Here is a 20842-nt window from a genome sequence, read left to right as displayed (position 1 = left end):
ACTACACTTCAAGCCAAAACGTTTTCCTTGTACCTGTCTCCCACTTGCAAGCGAAGGTCAAATTAGCTGTCAATCAGAGTCGCTATTTCCCAAACGCACGACGCTCCCTTCTGACTCGCGCCTCACCCTCTCCAGCCTTCTCCTCAAGAGCAGCGCGCGCCACCCCCTGTCTGTCCCCGCTCAGCCAATCAGATCTCACTCCAGCCTGACTCTACGTTCCATAAATGGCGTGGAGGAAAAAGAGACGCTCGCACTACTAGCTCCACAGAGTGACTGAGGGAACCGATCTTTTTTGTTTTTATTGTTTTATTTTGGATACTTTCCCCATCATAAACGAATAAATAGGCACCCTCCGACCGAAGCTGTAAGTTTCCAACTCCATCTCTCAACCGACCTGTCTGCATCCGACTGTCCTTGGGTCCACGCGACACCGACCTCCTCCGAGACTTTTGGGAACGACTCCCCTAAAAAACGCTCAAAAGCGCAACGTTTAATTTTTTGACCGGGTTTTTGAATTAAATAACGAGCTTTTTCTTTTACCCCGTTCACCTCCGGACACGAGAATGGTCATGGTGAGTAATGTGCTCGCATTTAAAAGAGAATTGCGTTACATTGTAGTGAAAATCACTGAAACACCGTCACGCGCAGCCTTTAGAATAATCCCTTCATCCCTCCTAATACTCCTAATTTCACAAACTTCGCTCTTTTCCTTTCTCTTAATCACATAAACGGCGACAATAGGGATGAAGACAGAATATTAGAATCGAGAGATTATATTAGGGAGCTCATTTTGCGCGTGTGTGTGTGTGTATGTGCGTGCAGTTATGGTTTGTACAAAGAGCAGGTGTGTGATCAGTAACCTGTGCCTTCTTCAACTGATACTCAGTAGATAACAAATGTGGTCTATGCATTTAAACATGTTTCGTCTCACATTTAACACTGACTAAACATTTGGCGTCTTGATTGCTTAACTCTGTTGAAGCAAACTGGTGTGTTGACCACTTTTTGCAGTTTTTGATAGCAATACACTGAATGTGTACAAATATACATAAATGATGATACATTTTATGTTTAACTTATTTAATTCAAAAATGTGTGTGTGTGTGTGTGTATATATATATATATATATATATAGACAAAACGTAGTCAGTGGTCAAATATTTCCGAATAATGACCATTGTCAAGGGCAGCACTGTATAACTGACTGCTGTTTCCTACCATGTTAATGTTGATGTTCTGTCTCATCAAACAAGTATACAAAATAATTTAAATTAAATCCAATATTCAATGTTACAGTATTTATTTCGCCTATTTGGTCATTTATTTAGCCCTGGAATATAAGGGATAATGTAAAGTCGGCAGGTGATCATTGCAAAATAAAAACCTGCAATAATGACCATCTAACTGTACATTATCCCTATATATACATAATATATAGGAATATATAAAAGCTTAAACATACGTTGCAATCATTGCATGCTTTTAACTTACATTAATTAGCAGTGCTGCACAGGCACCCTATTACCATAATGCCTGTAGGTGCAATCAGTCCGCTCTAACTCAAGCTGAGGCCTCAGTTGCGATTGATTGCCTGTGCTGCTTCTGAAAGGGCTTCTGCTAGCCGAAGTGCCTGTGCCTCCGTCTGCAAGGCTGCCAGAGCGAAAGTGTTAATTTTCCAGAGTAGCGCAGATGACGGACCGCTGAGGCAGCCAGTGAGAGAAGTGAGGAGGAGGGGGCTGCTCTGACCTCACCAATGAGGAGGGGGCAGGGAGTGGGGCTGCAGCGTTCAGCTCATGCCGAAGCCCGTGCATTCACAAGCAGCCTCACTCGGAGGAGGAATGCCCACTCTCTCTCCCGCTGGCCGCACGCTGCCTCGCCACCGCTGAGACACATAGAGAGGAGAGACCGAGAGCGATCTCCAAGTGAGGAGACATTAGCACGGCTATAGGCGAGAACTCTCCCCGCCGACTTACAAATGGAGTGGAACGGGTTTAAGATGGTAAGGATGCTGCGGTGGTTTCGTGCAGACAAGCGTGTGTGTGTGCGTGAGTGCGCGAGTGTGTGTTTGCCCTTGCTGTGTCTCACTGCCTGCAGCTGCAGTGGCAGCATTGGAGTCTCTCTCTGTCTCTCTTCTCCTCTTTTTCAATTCTGCATGCTACTCCTCCCCTTTATTTTAGGATGAGAGGAGCTTTATTTGAGAGCAAGGCTGAGAAGAAGAGTGGAGAGAAGAGGAGAGGAGAAAAGGACAGGTGTAGCAGGTTCTTAGATGCTGCGGTTTAAACCCCATTTACGATGTAGAGGCAATGTTGAATCTTAATGCTCACCTTTTTTTGCTCTCATCTTCCATTTTTACCCTAATTTTAACACTCGCTGCTCCGGATTGATCTGTCAAAAGGATACAGCCTTACAATTCATATGATTAATGTGATGATTTTATAATTTTTCTTTATGATTTCCCAAACAAGTGGTTTAAAATTTGTATAAAATTTACATTTAGGTAGAAGACGATGCATATGTAGAAGGTTGTGTAACTGTGTACTAGCGTACATGCCAGAGTGTAAGTTTGTAAATGAGAATGAGTGGGAGTGACCTCGTGTGTACGTGTGCATGAGAATCTATTAGGCAGTGTGTGAGGGTGTGTTTCCGTGCATAGTGTAGTTAGTGTTCAGGCACGTCTGGAGATCACTGCCTGTGTTTGCCTATCTTCTCTGATAGAGGTAGGGCAGGCTGCACTAAACATGCTGCACTGTGTGTGTGTTGTGCAAGTGTATGTGTCCATTGTTGACTAAGGGCTCAGAGACTGCCTCCCCCGGCTGTCACCAGGCTAGTGGGAGACTGTGCCTGCCAGGAACCAACTCTCCCTGAGAGAGAGAAATGAAGAGAGAGAGAGAGAGAAAGGGAAGTAGCAAAGCTTACAAATGGAGCTGGGAAAGAAAAATCCTAGGCCTGCGTTAGCACATCACATAAAGGTGGAAGACATAATTGCATCGTTTCGAACGGCCGAGGCAGCACAGATATATGTATTTACTAACTTGCTGTGACTGTCAAATCCCCCATCTGAGCAGCACACGTTCAAATTTAAATGTGGGCAGCATTATTCATTTTTCAGGCAAATGTTTGACTGTTTGTGTGTGGGCTTTAACATGCAATCAAAATGCTAATTGAAAAGAATGCGATTCCCAACAGTGAATCCCTGCCTTACCTCCTGCCTCCCTTTCTTTTGTGTGAGTGAAGTAGAAACACAGTTTTTGCGAAGCAGAAAAAAACATTGGGGCAGTGAGGGGGCTTGTCCACGATGCTTATAGTGAGAGAGGAAATAACGTGTGGGAGGGAGGGAGGAAGTTAAGGGGAAAGAGCTTCCACATAGGCCAATACATTTCTCCTCCTCCTCCGCAGTGCTGACGTCCCAGCTACACGCGCTCCTAACGGCCATTACACACCTATGGCCACGTAGACACAGTCTCTCCTCTTCTTTCACCTCACATCCTATCCTCCCTACCTCTACTTCACCTCTATCCTTCCTCATAATTTCACTCCCTCCGCCAAGCAGCCTTACTACTCTGCTTTAGGGCTTTCTCCTTTGTTGTCCGACTCCAAGGTTGCATATCAATGCTAATAAGGCTAAAGCTGGACTGAATATTAAAAAGGGGTGGATGAGGGCGCAGGTGGACAACCGAGAGAGAAAGAGAGAGCAGGAGATGAGCTGCCGAGATGCTGAAATCTGGGCAGCAGGGGTGGGAAAAGTGCCCCAGGATGTGTGATGGCTGGATAGAAGAGTTTGCACCCCTCTCCACACAGCGTGACTACACATGAAAGCTGAGTGTCAAAGTGGGCCACTTGATTTTTCTGAGAGTTAGAGTAGAGGCTCAGGTTGCCCCCCTCTGGCTGCAAAGACTCTGGGGCTTTGCAAGCGTGTGACACCACTGCAGCCATCCCTCACGGTTCCCACTGCAGGAGAACAGCAGCATCCATCTGACCGACTGCCTCGGGGTGCTTTTGCAACAAGCCCTCAGACGGTGGCGCCGTAGAGCTTCCACCTGAGTGCGTTTTAAACATGGTTCATTGTGCAGGTTTCAGTTTCAATATTTCAGGCACAAGGTATTATTTTCAGTATTGCTTTTCAATATAAATAGATATTAATTCTGTTTTTTAAACTTTTTGTCTAGATTAGAAGATATTCATTTGAAGATGCTTGGACTGAGTAGCTTTTTAGTTTTTTTTGATGCAAGAAAATGTCAATAAAAATTGACAGTTGGGTCCAAGAAGGATTGTTTCTTTAATATTCAAGGAATCAAATAAAAGTATTACAATAGCAGTAAATGGACTCCTCCGCTCATGAAGACACGTCAAATGACTGTCATTAGATCAGATAACCTGGGATACATGAAATACGGCCAGTGAATGGACGTTAGACATGACAGGCAATGCTAAGATGTCATTTCTACAATCATAGAACAACCACACAAAACAGGATTCGCTTCTCATCCATTGGATTTAGCACACTACATTTAAGATTAAAGGACAACAGAATAGCCGTGAGTCTTTTATATATCTGCTAAATAACGTTATTGGCAAGTGTAGCCTTTTTGCGGTATAGTTTTATAATTAGAATCCATGCCAGATGCCATTTTTAAGTCTTTATGCTCTCGCTGCTATTTCGACATGGCATCGTTAAAAGAGTAAACAGCACTCTGTAATCTATTTGCTATGCTCTTCATTCCGATTTGAAAAAGTATCCTAATACTTAATCGTTTTCAACGGCTCTGACAGATTTAGAACACAAATGTAACCTCTGAATGTAATTACTGAATGAGTCTCACTCTGCCAACTGATTAGAGAAAATGCCTTGAGAGTTACTGAGGTAACTGAACATCCAGCTCTAGGGAGGATAGAGCGCACTGACAGGTGAAGTCAGAATGCGCTTATTAGACAAGTCTCACATTCAGACTTAAATAACTCACAGAAGATTTCAATAGCTAATGTGAGCTTTCATCACATTCCATATTTGTGATCACATCACTTCTGGGAGAATTTTACCCTTAGTGTTCAAATGAGAAGCGAGTAAATCTATGAAGAAAACCTTAGAAATTGGGCTTGTAAATTCTGAGCTTCAATTAAAATTGATCTGTGAGATGTTCAGATAAAAACTGCCCATAGGAAAGAGATATCGCAAATTAGATCTCTTTAACATCTCAGTTGTTTCCTGCAGAAGGCAAATTAGAAAAGTCTCTTGCTTCTCAAAAATGGCTTAGGTGAAAAATGTTTCAAAAGACAGATGGCAAAGTGTGCAAAAATGTTCCGAGATTAAATTATTGATGCTCTATTTTTAGCATTAACTTCATAGCTCTTACTATAATTCAGTAATTGTTATTAATGAAAACATTTGTGTCTTTTTTTTATTGTTCTAAATCATTTTGAGGAGAAATATCTAAAAATACACTGATGAATGAAACATAACCAAAATATCCAATATGTCTCCTGACATTTGAAAGAGCATCACCTGAAATAAAAACGGAGGGAAATCAAATGCCCTTTACGTTAAAAAAGATATTATCTAATGTATTAATAAGGTTTAGGTAAGATTAAATAATGTGCTATGAATAATAATCTGATATAATCTTAATAATATGCTTTCGCTAAGAGGCCTTTTATTATGTCAAAGCTAAATATACATGAATAGCAACAAAATGTTCAGGTTTAAATTTTAATAGGCGTCCACAGTGATTTCTCAGTTTGATTCATCCTCATTTTCCTTGCAGAAAGCTGAGCAGAGAGCAAGAAGGAGAGAGGGAGCGAGCAGGCTTCACAAGCGCAAGCATAATAATTCCTCTGGCGCAAATTCAAAGTGCCACGCACAGACAGACGATAATCAGCCGAAAATACACAGCACACACAACCTGCTTACCAACACAGCACACCACTCGTCCTGGCACACTTGACAGATACATATTGCATATATATATATATATATAAATAATATGTTCAACAGAGACTTGATCACAAACAGTGATTGTTAGTTAGAGCTGATCACAAGATAAAATAGAGAAAGGTAAAAGAAGCGCATTACCGCCCATTTCTTTCAAGCTGGCTCTTATCCCCTATCATTCTAGCTTCCGACCTCCCTCATCCTCCATCCCACTTTCTTTGTTTCATTCCTTCTCCTGGCTCCCCCCTCCCTCCCTCCCTCTCTCTCGCTCTCTCTGCCTGTGTGTTTTGGTATTCATACAGACGTTCGGATTTGAGTGGCAGGCTCTCTCGAGACTGTGCACAAACTGCACATTTCTCTGATCTACATTTTGCACCCCAGGAAAAGACAGCAGTAGCAGGCGAGTCTTTGCTTGCACTATTGCAAACGCAGTCACGTTTTCTCTCCTGCGCATTAGCCAATTAACTGACCTGCCTCCCGTGATGCTAAAGGACATCTCAAGGTCATTCGAATTACGGTGGCTCGCCTCACACAATCACACAGAAATCTAAACCTCAGAACAACCTTTACAACCCATAGCTTTGTGACTAAAACGACCGATGCATTAAAAGAAATTGCATAATGTGGTGTAATAACAGCTGGTATGGCATTCAAAAGAATCTTGAGGAGAGATTTTATTTGTGCTCGTTTCCCCTGGGTACCTGGATGGGAGACCTCCTGGGAAAACTAGGTTGCTGCTGGAAGAGGTGTTAGTGAGGCCAGCAGGGGGTGTTCACCCTGTGGTCTGTGTGGGTCCTAATGCCCCAGTATAGTGAGGGGGACACTATACTGTAATAAGCACCATCTTTCGGATGAGACGGTAAACCGAGGTCCTGACTCTCTGTGGTCATTAAAAATCCCAGGATGTCCTTCGAAAAAGAGTATGGGTGTAACCCTGGCATCCTGGCCAAATTTACCCATTGGCCTCTGACCATCATGGCCTCCTAATCATCCCCATACACTGATTGGCTGCATCACTCTGTCTCCTCTCCACCAATAAGCTGGTGTGTGATGGGCATTCTGGCGCAATATGGCTGCCGTCGCATCATCCAGGTGGATGCTGCACATTGGTGGTGGATGAGGAGATTCCCCCCCTTCCATGTAAAGCCCAGAAAAGCGCTATATAAGTGTAACAGATTATTATTATTATTATTATGGAGCATACCAGGCACGGCAGCTCCCGCAATGAACCCTGACTGAGAAAGGGCAAACGGGGTGGCCCACAAAAACTATCTTCCCCACAACAGTAACCATAGATACCGCCGTTGGCATTTCAAGGGATTGCTTTGCGTGAAATCTTGCCCCTGTAGATCCGCTCGGGTTGTGGATATTGTTATCTCGCTGTCAAGAGGAGTTAGGCTGATTAGAGGTGAGAGCAGACCTTTAGCAGAAGTTGCTGTCTTGTCCGGGAGCAAATGTCTTCCCTTACACAAACACACACTGCTTTTTTTTTTTTCCTCCGAGAAGCCAGGCATTTATTCCATTAGGTCTCCATCAACCTGCAATCAGAAAGCCATGGTTAGTAAAACAACTTTGGACAAACACTGATAAATATTCCAAGCATGAACCAGAATGCAAAAAATAAATAAAAGAAAAAGCAGTATTCCACGTACATTACGCACAATCATCACTGAACTCTGATTCTGATGGATTCAATGAGAATAACCCTATATTTTCTAGCACATTATATATGAGCTTAAATGGCCCCCTGTAGCATTTTCAATTACAGTGTACCCCGGCATTGGAAGATTAATCTGCTCTTTTGAAGGCACGCCACATTTGCTGCTTTCGTTGATATTCTGCAGAGGTTTTATCTAACTAGATGCAATGGAACACATTAGGTCGCCCTTTCCCTCATAATGCCATTCTTTATATCCCCACCTCCAAAGAAATAAGGACATCCTGGAGACGTGTTGACACAGCGTTTAGGTCATTGCTGCTTTGTAAAACAAGATGACAGTAAAGTCTATCACTTCTCTATAGTTGCAGAAGAGCAGGGAGAAGAAATAGCCTCTTGTGACTATGTGACACCCATTCATCTCCATTCTGGAGCATAACAGTATATGACTAGATTCTAGCCCTGACATATATGAAGAGGTTAACAGATTGAATTTCATTCACTTCTTTGTCTCTCATATTGAGATTGGTGCTATTTATTAGCTGCCTGTGCTAGTTAGTAATTCAGTCAATCTTCCATCAATTACCCAGGCGTTCTCTTATTAAAGCAGATGCTGTGGGGTTGCCGCTCTGTCTTGCAGCTACTTTCTTTTATGAGCTTGAGTGCAGAACTTAATCAATAACTAAACTGACTTCATGCATAGAGATGTTTCTCCACCAGCTGTGAGTTTTGGAGGGTTAAAGGTAGGGATGTATCAGTGCAGATATTTTGGCCAATAGACACAATTTATTTGGATGATTTTATGCATAGGATGATAAATTTAGAGTTTTGTGTGTTGTCTCAAAACAGAAGTGCTCACAATACAGCTTTGTCTAAAATGTTAAATGCTTGAAATGTAGCCATCAAAACATCATAATTTATAGTAGAAAAAAAATACTTTTTGATTCAAAATAAAATATTATATATATATATATATACATTTAAAATAGGGATGTACAATTTATTGGTTAATACACTGGGGAAAAAACAGGTGTAGAAATAATTTTTTAGTCAGAAGCTGCTAACAAGTAAAATATTGAAATAAACATGAAATTTTGAAGTAGAAAGACTAAAATAGTATTTTCCCGTAACATGTACTTTATTTATTTACAGCCATTAAAAAAAGTGTTTTACAGTGTATTAGACATTTTTTAGGTGCTATAGGATATATATTAGCCCATATTACATGTCTGCTCATTTCCTGGATTTTTGCCCTCATCTAGCATTCAGTTTTTAAAAACACTAATAATTTAATAACACTTCAATGTAAGTTTTAGTAAATCTTAAAATGAATATTTTCATTCCGTACACTAATGTGATGCCTCGTTCATTTGTAGCATTTAAAATAAGTTTAGTTTTTAGTGTTTATTTTTTTATTTTTTTTTAATAGTATACCATTTTAATACTACTTTTAATAATGGAGATTCAGCAGCTGTAAAATGAAACTAATCATCTTTAATCAGCCAGAATTACAACATCAGGGCATCTTTTTTGTTTTTGTTTTTTTCGGCCTTTACCGAAACAGTTCACTTTTTAAAAGATAGGCTTTCTCATTTCCCTGTAGTTCTGTCAGACCGTAGTTCTTCCCTGTAGAATGAAAAGAGGCAGAAAATTAGGTGTGTTTGTTGGTGCAAAGAGAAGTCCAATGCTGGTGAAAAGAAAATGGTTGAAAACATGTAGAAGGTAAGGGAAAACAAAACACCACAGGGGAATGAGAAGAGAGATTGATGGAGGAATTGTGTGTTGTGTTGTGTTGGAATGGAAATGGGGAAAATAAGAGATAATGTTTTGGAAAAGAGAGAGTGTGGAGAAAAGTACTTTGAGAAAGAGGCTGCAGGAAGATGAGGAGGCTGAGATTGGATTAACCAGAGCTCATGTGTGTGGTTTGTTAGAGTGAAAAATAGAGAGAGAAGGAAAGCTCAGTGTGTTTATGTGTGTTCAGAAGCCCACCTCATCCTCTCAGGAACTTGAGACCGCAGTTAGCTGCCTTACGTGCACGTCTTTCTTTCCTTACGCTCCCCTCACACACAAACACACACATCTACTTGCAGGCTATTTGTAAAGCTTTTAATGTTTCTCTATAATGAGCAAACATTGCATGACAAGCTTAAACAGAAGAAATAATTAAAAGACAAATATATGGTGCAAGGTCTTTAGCTGGGTTTCACACTCCACATAACAAAACACATTCATCCTCATTTTACCAGCTCTCCACACTCACTGCTATACTCACCAAGGGCTCCCAAGCGCAGCTTTAAAACTCATCTATATAGCCTCAATGTGATTTGTAGTTGGTAAAGCAGCTTGTTAGCCGGAGAGGTTCAGGAGTGCACAGTATGCATAGTTTCCAGGGCGCGTAGGAACGAGACTGCTCGCTCTCTCGCTCTCTCTCTCTCTCTCTCTTTGCCTGGCGCAGGTGCAACACTGTTCTGCCACCTGCCAGCTACCTACAGCCATGTCAACGCCCCACCTGGAGCTGACACAGCCTGCATACTGCATGCACAGAGTAAAAGAAAACCACATAGACACACTTGCACAACTAAAGAGACAGGACACATATACACACAACCTTGACAGAGGAGATATCTGAGAAAAGACTGCATTTGCACAGTGTAGGGCTGGGTAGAAAGACAAATATTCTGTGACAGTACAAAAATTCCTGCATAGTTATATGTGTGTGTATGTATAAAGCAAACAATTTTATTACATAATACTACTATACATATATATATACTTATATACACATAACTATTCATATATATATTATTTAGGGGTCAGTTATATTTTCTTTCCAACAAAAATAACTATATTGTGATATATATACCATTATGTGATTTAAAATGACTCATACCTTGATGTAATACTTTGGTCATACCGCCCACTCCTAGTGTTGCTCAGATATTTCCTCATGCAGACATGGCAAGGTCACCTTTATTGTAATGCAGAAGTCCCCCGATAGTAGGAGGCACTAGTGCAATATCTATAATATGTGAAGGGGTTAGATAGAGCGAGCGGAAGGGTATGTGAAAGAGAAAGAGCGTGTGGGGGTGGGCAGTGTATCTCTGAGCCTGTCACTGACAATCAACTCGTGGTCCGAGGCTAGTTGACAGACAAGGACAACACGCGCACACACTCAAAGAACTCCCCTGTTTCACTTTGATCATCGCCCTGCACTAAACCGTGTTTCGTAATAGATCTGAGCGATTTTAAAGACACATCCACCAAATACTCCCCCGTTAAATCTGCTTTAATATGACACAAGAGCCTCACATCTGATAGCGAAGGCCTCTCACAGGCAGCGTTCGTGTCCACGGGAGATATCACAGAGATGGCCAGGGGCTGGACTATGTCAGTGGAACGCCACTGGGTGTGTATGTGTATGCGTGCAAAGCCAGGCCCAGCAGGCCGCTTACCCCATACTGCCTGAAGGACGCGAATCCTGTAGGCCATGCTGGAGCAGGCAGAGGGCCAAACTCTCTCATATTTCCATCCGGAGCCTGAGGATAGAACTGGTCACTGGAGCCACACAAATTTAAGTGTCATCCCTGAATCAAGATGCTCACCAATTTTCTGCTCGCCTTGGCAGTGAGCTGGGCCGCTACCAGCGGCCCCGTGGCAGCATGGACTAGATAGTGGATTATGCAAAACGCAAACATGCAGTCGAGAAATTCAGCTCTATTTGACTTTTTCGTACTATCATGGGCGCATTTGTTATCAGCATGTACCGCAGTTGTGTGAAAACTTCATGAAAACATTCATTTTGCATTGCAGTTCATCAGCACAGAACTAAAGTTTTTTTTTGCCTTTTTTTATTTGAAAACTCTGCTGAACCCTCACCAACACATTAGCTGCACTGTCACGTTGGGCGCTAATTCGTCTCCACAGAAGATCTGCGAGAGAGGTTAATTTAAGGCCAAGGAGATCCCACGCACTGAGAGAAAATACAGCCATTCATCCAGAGAGAGGGGGGGGGCTGCAAAGGAGCGACGGTGGATAGAGAGAGTGAGAGAGAAAGAGAGTGGGGTCAGCTGATGAGGTCAACATTGCGAGATTTGGAGAGAGTGGGTAGGGAGAGATGCAGGTGTTTCACCAGACCTGTAGCCCAAAGGAAAAACACAGCCTGTCCGGGCCGTCCCCCACATACACCCTCACATTTTCCCCTCCCATCATCTTTCCAGTTGTTTTCATTTCATCTTTTCCTTTCTTTCTTTTCTTGCAAGAGTTTTAGAATTCAGAACCAAATTTTTTTACCTAACCTCAAATGCTTGCTGTGTCAATCTGTATTCATGTATTTTTCATCATTTAAAATCTCTGATAATGGTTTCAAGCGATTAAACCCTCAGACAGTCAATCATCTCTCCATCATCCAGGCATTTAAGTGAGAAAATAGATTTTTTTTCATCTTAAAAGATTTAAATTTGGACAATCAAAGAAAAAGCTGTATAGTTTATAAAAAAAAACAGAAGACATGCTTTATTATATCTTGTAGGCTATATCATCTGAAGCAAGGAAAATCATGTATTAACATTTTAAATGTATTTACAATGTGCTGACCTAAAATTGGACTGCTTAAAAATCCTAATTCTTTATTAACATAAAACTGCTCAAGCATCATAAATTTGTGAATCCCTGTGATCACGGCTTTCAGCATTCAGGTGTTTATGTTTCTGCAGTGGCCTGTATTCAACCTTGCCTATTACTCCTCAGACCTGTCATTATATAGTCACCCTGAGTCACCCCAGGAAGCGAATCCCGCCTTTGAATGGCAAAAGGTCAGAGTAATTCCTCTGAGATATTCATTGGACTCTTAGACAGGAGCAAGGAACCCATCTCTGAGAAACAGACGCTAAGAAAGAACACGAGGCATGGGCCAAATGAACAGCAGCCTTCATTACTGATCAAATGAGGCTTGCTCTAATGACGGGGTAATGTGATCTGCGTGTGGTCCTCTGCTATCTGCTAACGTCCTGGCTGGACCAGGCCCATCACCATCACCCAGGGGAGAAAGGCAGAGAAATTATGTGAGAACCGCCTTGGAAGCTATCGATCCGGCGTAACATAAAACCAGACTTCATCTAGAGAGGGAAGAAGAAAATGTGTCAAGCAAAAGTTAAATGAAAAATTGCTTTTATACTGAGGCATTTATTATTCGAAGTCCCTCAGAGGAAGAATAAGAGGGAGAGAGAGGTTCTCAATGAGAGAAGGTAGGGAGGGCGGAGATGAAAAAAATCCATTTGGTAAAGTAGATGCGGATCGATGGTGATGGAGCGGAGCAGTCTTGGCGCATGCCGTCCCACATTACTGCCCTGATTGATCTGCCGGAGTGACAGTCTGACCCGAGGGCTCTGGAGGAGGTGTCCCACTGAGGAGGGGAGCCCACGCAAAACACAGGGAGAGAAAAATAAAAATCAATACACAGAGAACTTTACTGACCTGACGTTAAGATACAAGAAATGTATGAAGCTGCGTACCTGAATGGGTTCTGACAGCTCACATCCCCTCCAGCAGTTCAGTGCACAGGAGGGTTGGAGTCTCGGGCAAGTGCAGCGACCTCTGCGAACATTAAGGAGGTTTGTACCCTCCGCCTGGAGACTCTATTAAGTACAAATTTGTTTATTTCTCAATCTGAGAATTTTTTTTAGGGGATTTAGTCTAGGGTTACTTACCAGAGTCATGCAGTTTTGTAAAAGGAGCTAAAAAATGAATGAAGGAAAAGGTTATTCCCCGGCTACATCTACCTGAGAGGTATGAGTAAACAGAAAATATAGTGGAAAAACAAGATGAAATCCTCCTTTCCTTGGCTTTGAACCCCATGAGTGCATGTGGCAAAAACAGCAAGATCATACATTCACATATATATAGCTGCTGAGGGTGACCTCCATTTTGTGGCAGGCACTCTCAGTTTTAACAGCGCCGCTGTGAGGTCAATTATCCGCCACAAGGTTGTGTGATACAGGCTGTAGGTGCGTGGAAATGATTGTGCGAGATGCTTCCGAGTCCATTGTGGCTCCTGTTTGGGTTAAGTACGGGTTGTTTGACCAATGACGTCAAACAACCGTGGATGAAGTGGATGATTTATTGACCATTACAAGAGCAGAAAAGAAAAGCGTGAGAGACTTTTTTGATTTCAGAGGGTGAGGTGATATCTCTGTTTTATTTTATTTTTCAACATTATCAGTCCATTTTCCCTGAAGAGAAAGATATTTTTAAATGCGTATATCTGCTAAAAGTTATTTTGTCAATGTTTAGGAGAACATCAGCATATAGATGGCCTCAAAGCTAACATATAGACATATACCACAAAACTCTAATTTGGATTTCATTGGGTATTTAATATAGGTAGATATTGTGTGGAAGACAAAATGCAGATTATGAGTGATTCTTTCTCATCAGTATATTTTTGAGCATCTACATTTAGTGTGTGTGTTTCTGTTTATGTGTGTGAAAGAGAAAAAGTCGAAAAGTTAATCGAAGGAAATATATCAAGGGAAAAAGCCTTCAGATAACTTACCTCACATCCTACAAACTGAGCTTCTAGCACATCTGACAAATGATTTAAAGAAACAAGCGTTAATTTAATTTACTTGTTTGCTGACATTGTTTAATTGAACAACAGCAGTTTGAGTAGTTTTATTTTCTCAACAAAAGAAACGTAGAAAAAGGAAGAGAGAAAAAATAAGACAGAGAGAGTAATAGAACAAAAAGTTATTTCTCCATTTTTATGTATTCCATTTTTTATTCCTGTGAGCTTTGAGAAAAGGTCAGTGAAAACAGAAGATGAATTCATTTATAGTCTGTCTTCTCCCTTCTGTCGCCCGCGGACATTGATCTGTCCTCTGTAACCAGAGTAACAGTGAGCGCTTTTTAAACCTTACTGTGAATGATGCACCAAAATTCTGATGCATCATTTGGCTGTGTCATCCCGCTTCTTGTTTTTGAACAATTCAGCATGTGGATCTAAAGCTCTGTATTGGTTCATGCAGATATGTTGTTTCATTAGAGAACAAATACACATCACGTTTAAGCTGAATGTACACTAATGTTTTATCACCAGAACAATAAAAGTGTTTTGTTACACCCTGCGGTCCTCACTAAAACTAAAACCAAGGTGGCACATGAGATTAAAAAAAAAAAAAAATCCCATGAGGCTCTTTTTTAAATTACAGACCCATTCCCCAGATAACACTACCAAGAGCTGTCAGCAATCCACCTGCCCACCCCATTCCTCTCTTCTCTCCCTCCTCCGCTGACAGTCCATTTTTCTCTAGATCCCGACACCTGGGCGCTTACGTGAAGGTTTTAAAGATCTGCAGAGGACACCTACCCACCCCCCGCCCCCTTCCGATGCAGAAGTGTCTCCTCCATCATGTAGTGCTGGATGCCTCCTATTACACTCCTCCTCTATTCCATCCATCCAATGGAAAGGTCACGCTCAGAGTCTCCCTCTTTTCCTAAATTGGCTGTTTTCGCTGTTAGCTTCACGGCTCAAGCTGTGATTGCGGCAGCCTCGGTATTGGTCCTCTAAGGTCTTGTTTACGAAGCTGGATTTGTCGGAAAACCCATGATATTAAATCTACAGTCGGAGGCTTGCTGTTTTTCACAACTTGCAGTTTCTATATCCTACACAAATTTGTCTATGGCCTGGAGCATGAAAAAATGCTTCAGTTTTGTCAGCGTTTAGGCCATTCTATATTTCACCCGTTCTCCGCATGCACCTATAGCACCCATTTCCATTATAACATACATAAAATCCAACTAAATTCAAACTATTGTGTTTTTTGAGTCCAAATCAAAGCCACCTGTGTGTTTTAGTGTACCTGGAGACCGTCAGGATTGTTTGTTTGGTATGGAGAAAATGGGCATGTTTGAATATTGACCCTGCCCCCCTCCCGTAGGGATCGACAGAGACTCAGTGGCGTCAGGCAGACCTGCCGCAGCTCCAGGGCTGGGCTGAGAAGGGACTGCTGACACAGCCAAAGATGGTAAGGAGACTGCTGCCCACTAACCGCCATTTTTAACCCCATTAATAGCTGTATTGTTGCTATGAAGTTGTGCTATGAGAGGGAGGGTGTGCGCAGGGGTAGAGTGAAGCAGGCGTAATAATAAGTTTAAAATTAAAGTTATTTCTAGTATTATTACTGTAATTGTTATTAGGGGTGTTACCTGATAACATATTATGGATGGGTGTTGTATTGTCAATATGTATAATATATGTGCAACATTTCAATGTCTTGTGCTACTAGAAAAACACTGCATACTGTATATGCTTAAGGAATCACTTTATTATGTAAAAAATATTAATTTTGTATTTTGATTGCAGGAAAAAAAAATGTTTTCCTCTTTTACTTGAACCTGAATATCATTACCAGTGTTGTTTTCCCGTAGATTTAGCCATCATAGGTCCACATAAATAAGAGTAGACATCTATAGGAGGGAGCGCTAGCATCAGAAGGCTCCGGTAATAACTGGAGAGCATTACCAGTAAAAACACACATCAGAATAGAAGCCTGACATTTTATCATCTTAGCTAATAAAGCCATTAAAGTGCTGTGTTGAAATGGCAGGTATCAGCGACACACACCGAAATGCATCTATCTGCAGTGCTGTGAACACACAAACACACACCTCTGGCTCTGCGTGACTCAGGGACATTGGACTGGTTGAACCTGTATTTTTATCCCCATCCTGACATCCTCTAAGCCACTTATGTAAGACAGAGTGGCAGAGCTTCTTCCTTCCTGCATTCACACACACACACACACACACACGCTTGCTCGTAGCCTGAGCCGGGCCGATCAGCGTTCAGAAACAGTCGGCATATCTGCCACTGCGTTTGAAAAAATAAAGGAGTGTAATCTGGGGCTACTGTTCAGTTGAATCAAAGGGAAGATGATGTCTGTCCCCCGGCTGACACCAAGGCCTTTGTGATGGTTTAGCATGTCTGCCTGTCTGCTCGCCTTGCCTGTCTGTCTGTCTAACTGTCTCCCTGCTTACTACAGCTAGAGCACAAACAGATACAGCCAGCTAGGCTCTGCCTTAGCTAGCATCCAAACAACAAAAGTTTTAACTGTACAATCCCAGTTGAAGGTGCTGTAAGCACATTTTAAATATCATACATTAAATGCCACACATTAAATGTCCCTACTACTTGACAGATATTCCTAAAATCACACCTTTTTGTGACAGACCTAGGCTCTACAAAAACCCGCAGAAAGCTATATGTTAGCATTCTCAATATCAATAGCAGTTGTTCAGCTAGCAAGTGACCTCCACGCTAAATGGCCCATGCTAACCTTGTTGTAAACAAAAAAAGAGAGTCAGAGAAGCAGACTGCCATGTTTTAGCTAATCATAGATGCTTTCTGCCCTTTTATGTGTTTGAGTTTGTCGACAGGCCCAAAAGCTATTCTATTTAACATGTATATAATAAAATGGATAGTTAAAATTGTGTTGATTGGTCAATAAAGCATAGAACCTGAGATAAAACACACAATATAACTGTGTTCACGTATTCTACTGAAAATGACACTTAATTAAGTTGTTAAAAATGTTTGAGAAAATATGTATTATAAATATGTAATAGTCTTAATATATACAACATTCTAATCATATTTTAATAAAGTTCTTTAACAGAAAAGTTGTTTTGAACAAATTGCTCAAGTGAATGATTCAATTACAAACATATCCTGTTTCTATGTTTTATTCCTAAATGACATTTTTGAATGAATCAGTTGGCCGAATGACTTAGTGAATCACTCATAAAGACAGACAAATCACAAACAGTAAAAATTCCCACTGTTGTATGTCAGCAAACGTCCTCCTTATTAATTAGTGACAGATTTCTAGGCAACGTGAAGCAAAGAGTTTCTTTGTATTGTTTATTTTGTTTGGTTTATTTTTAATGGCCAATTTTGCATTCAAATCTAATCTTTAACTACTCAGGAACAGTAGTTAAGGGAAAGGAGGGAAAGTAAGGAAAAGTCACTACACTGACCCCTGTCAGCAGCGAGGGCATATGTCCAGCAATAGTGAGTGTGTAAAGGAACAATTACCCTTCTCAATATGACAAGGAGGGGAGTTCATCTACAGGAAAATGATAAAACAGCATATAAAAGCTAGGGAAGGGATTACAAAGGAAAAGACAGGTCTTTAATTGGCCATCGAGACACAACAGGTCCCTGGAGTCAGAATGTAAGGTGTCCACTTTCATCTGTTCCTTCTCTGGAATATTCAAAGCTCTCATCCCATGAGGTTTGAGCATTTCTTTTTTTCTTTTTTTTTTCCCCCTGAAAGAACAGTGCACAGCAGGAGCTGCAAACAGACTTAATAAGTCTCCCCTCACTCATGCACACATGAAAACACCAAGAAATAAACACGTACACACACACATCAATCAAGACCTGCTGTGGCAATGGCTATTTTGTCCCTTTGTGTCGCTCCTTCCCTCTTTGCTGCAGAGAGGTGCGGAACAGGATCCATTTACATGCATATCCTGAGAGCTTTGCAGATGAGCCTCCCATGGGCTGCCAGCAGCTTTTTTTTCTATTTGTCACATTGAAAAAAATATGAACGTATACAAAGACTAAAAATGGAGGCACAGCAATTGATCCAGAAAAAGGGAGAATGCAACTGCATCTGCCCTTTTTGTAACCATTTTACAGAATCAGAGTGTAACATAAATACACAAACACACACACACACACACATATATATATATATATATATATATACATATATATATATATATATATATATATATATATATATATATATATATATATACACACATTAAGGAAGTAAATAGATTAGACACTTAGGGGAGCAGAGAAATGCTGCAATAAATTTTAATGGCTTCGTTCCATACACAACTGAATAGCTTTGTTTTTAGCATCCTCTTTACTGTGCCTGTGTGTTTCTCAAAAATACTCCAAGTGCAACACTAGCGTGGTGTCAGATGGGGAAAAATTGTTAACCTTTCTAAATATGCCCACTTTGATAAAGGAGAGTCGAACTTCAGAGTGCAGATACAGAGTATTTTTTTGAAGAGCTAAAAATAAGTGCAGCTGAATTTCCGCTTAGATCCATTTTTTTCTCCTCCTCATCTCTATTATTTTCCACTCTTGAATCTATCAGCAGGAAACATTAGCGCTTTTCCTTCACCCTCTCAGTGCAGATCTTGATCTGAATTACACCTAATCCAGAGGAAGAGAAAATGAATATTAAACATGGTTGACTTACAGAATCATCTTAGAACGAGCTATACTCAGGTCATGCTTACTGTTTTAATTCTTATTTTGTCTGAAAGACCTCACTGAATGTTCCTAAAAGATTGACGCTGTAAAACAAACAGCATACAATGGGACTCTCGTTACACCATGTCCTAACCAGACTCGACATGGCAAGATTAGAGCAACTTGCAATTTTTCTGTCCACACTGAATGCGAAAAATCTGTCTAATGCAAAAAAAAAAAAAAAAAAATCATAGCCAATGAAATAAGTATTTACTTAAATTCATCCTCTTTCAGTCACTCTTTCTCCATGTTTAATATGCATGAGAAGTAAAATTTTGGTCCAATAATATTCCAGCATGGCGGCAGTGCTGTGTTCCCACTATGAAAAAAAACCTAAATGTAGTGTTGCTTTGTCATATCATGTCTGGTTAGGACACCGTTTTAGGCTTCACCATGGCTAGACAGTAAGAAAAGATCAGGCTAGTGTTATAAAAGGTGGAAAATTACATTTTGTTTTCAACATGCACCACTGATCGACATAGCTATTGTTTCTTCCCCTGAGAAGATCTCATGGCGTGTTGCTTTCGCAACCATGAAGATTTGCCCCCTAATCTGCACTCTCTCACGCATGCTTCCTCACACGCATATCTTCAACCTTCGTGACAGTCAGAATATGACACGATTCTAGATGTCACCCCACCCCCTCGTGATTTTGTCGGGTGACAAATTTAAACACACATGAGCTAACACACAAACATCCTTTATGCAAATGGCTGAATACATTTAGCTGCGATGTGGAACAATCTTGAAATAAAAAGTTTTAGGCTGAAAAGCAGCACAGACTGGGGCCTCCTCTGTTCCTACTTCCCCAGGGCCAGCAAGCTTCTCTTCAAACACCTGCTCTTAAAAGCGCACGGTTAAACCAGTGGCAAACGCTGTTCGCCATGACAGTCGCTCCACGCTGAAGGGCTCACATTGTTACCCTGTCAAGTTGAGCCAACCAACCAAACGCACAGCCACACTCAAAAATGTCAGTGATGGAGTGAGGGGGAGGGAGGGTGGAAGAAAGCTACTGAAAGTCTAGAGATGCATAAACAGTTTTTCAGTAAGTGTGTCATGCATTGTATTATTTAGAGTCAGTCTGTGAGGTTTCGCAGCTAAATGTTGCAGTTGCAGTTACATACACCAGATTATTCCAAACCCCTTTATCTGAGATGTCAATAACTTCCACACATTTTATTTAAATGATTAAGTACTCAATATATGTCAATGTTAAAATATGCTGTTTACTGAACTGCTTACGTTTCAGATGCCACATCCTTTAACCCTTCTTTTGTCTGCAGATAATCAGCAACATGGAGCCTCAGGTGACGAATGGGCCGAACTCCGCCACGGCCAACGGGCCCTCCAGCAACAGCCGCAGCTGCCCCTCGCCCATGCAGACCGGCGGCTCAAATGACGACAGCAAGACAAACCTCATTGTCAACTACCTGCCCCAGAACATGACCCAGGAAGAGTTCCGCAGCCTCTTTGGCAGCATTGGCGAGATTGAGTCCTGCAAGCTGGTTCGAGACAAAATCACAGGTACTTATAAGGGCAGAAAAAAAAAACCTGAAAAGAAAACTGCATTTGATTTGCATAATGAACTGTGTCTAGTGGAGACAGAAGAGACACAATGTCTTGGGTATTATAGGTTAAAAAGAAAAACTTTGGAAGGAAGAGTCATTAACTTTTAACCCAGCTGTCAATTGATTAAAAATGTTAATGAAATGGATTACAAGAATTAATTGCATATTAATTACATATACAACACACACACACACACACAATTATTAATGCATTATATGTACAAAATGTCACAACTAAATAATAAACTAAATTATAATTATAATACAAAAATACAAATTAAATGTATTAGTCATTTTAGAAAATTTAGCATTTTGAAGGTCTGTCCAAAATCATCAACCTTGTCTCTTCACAAAAAAAAGGG

At 41.0% G+C, this 20842-nt stretch overlaps 1 protein-coding gene across 3 annotated transcripts in view; it reads left to right on the top strand.

The window, feature by feature from the left end:
* Positions 1-215: 215 nt before the first annotated feature.
* The window catches only part of LOC306847995 (ELAV-like protein 4), a gene marked incomplete at its 3' end in the record, with an annotated part of 63299 nt that continues 42672 nt past the window's right edge, over positions 216-20842 (top strand). For 2 of the 3 annotated variants that reach the window (XM_079382292.1, XM_079382290.1), the window contains exons 1-3: positions 1808-1999; positions 15518-15604; positions 20196-20436. In XM_079382292.1, coding sequence (XP_079238418.1) covers positions 1976-1999; positions 15518-15604; positions 20196-20436 — 352 coding nt within the window. In that variant the 5' untranslated portion in view covers positions 1808-1975. Of the gene's footprint in view, positions 573-1807; positions 2000-15517; positions 15605-20195; positions 20437-20842 lie in introns of those variants that run through there. The other variant, XM_079382291.1, reaches the window with a different exon arrangement.

Source organism: Barbus barbus (genome assembly GCF_936440315.1).
Source record: "Barbus barbus genome assembly, chromosome: 28".
NCBI lineage: Eukaryota > Metazoa > Chordata > Actinopteri > Cypriniformes > Cyprinidae > Barbus > Barbus barbus.
This window is presented reverse-complemented; position numbering and strand designations above follow the sequence as displayed.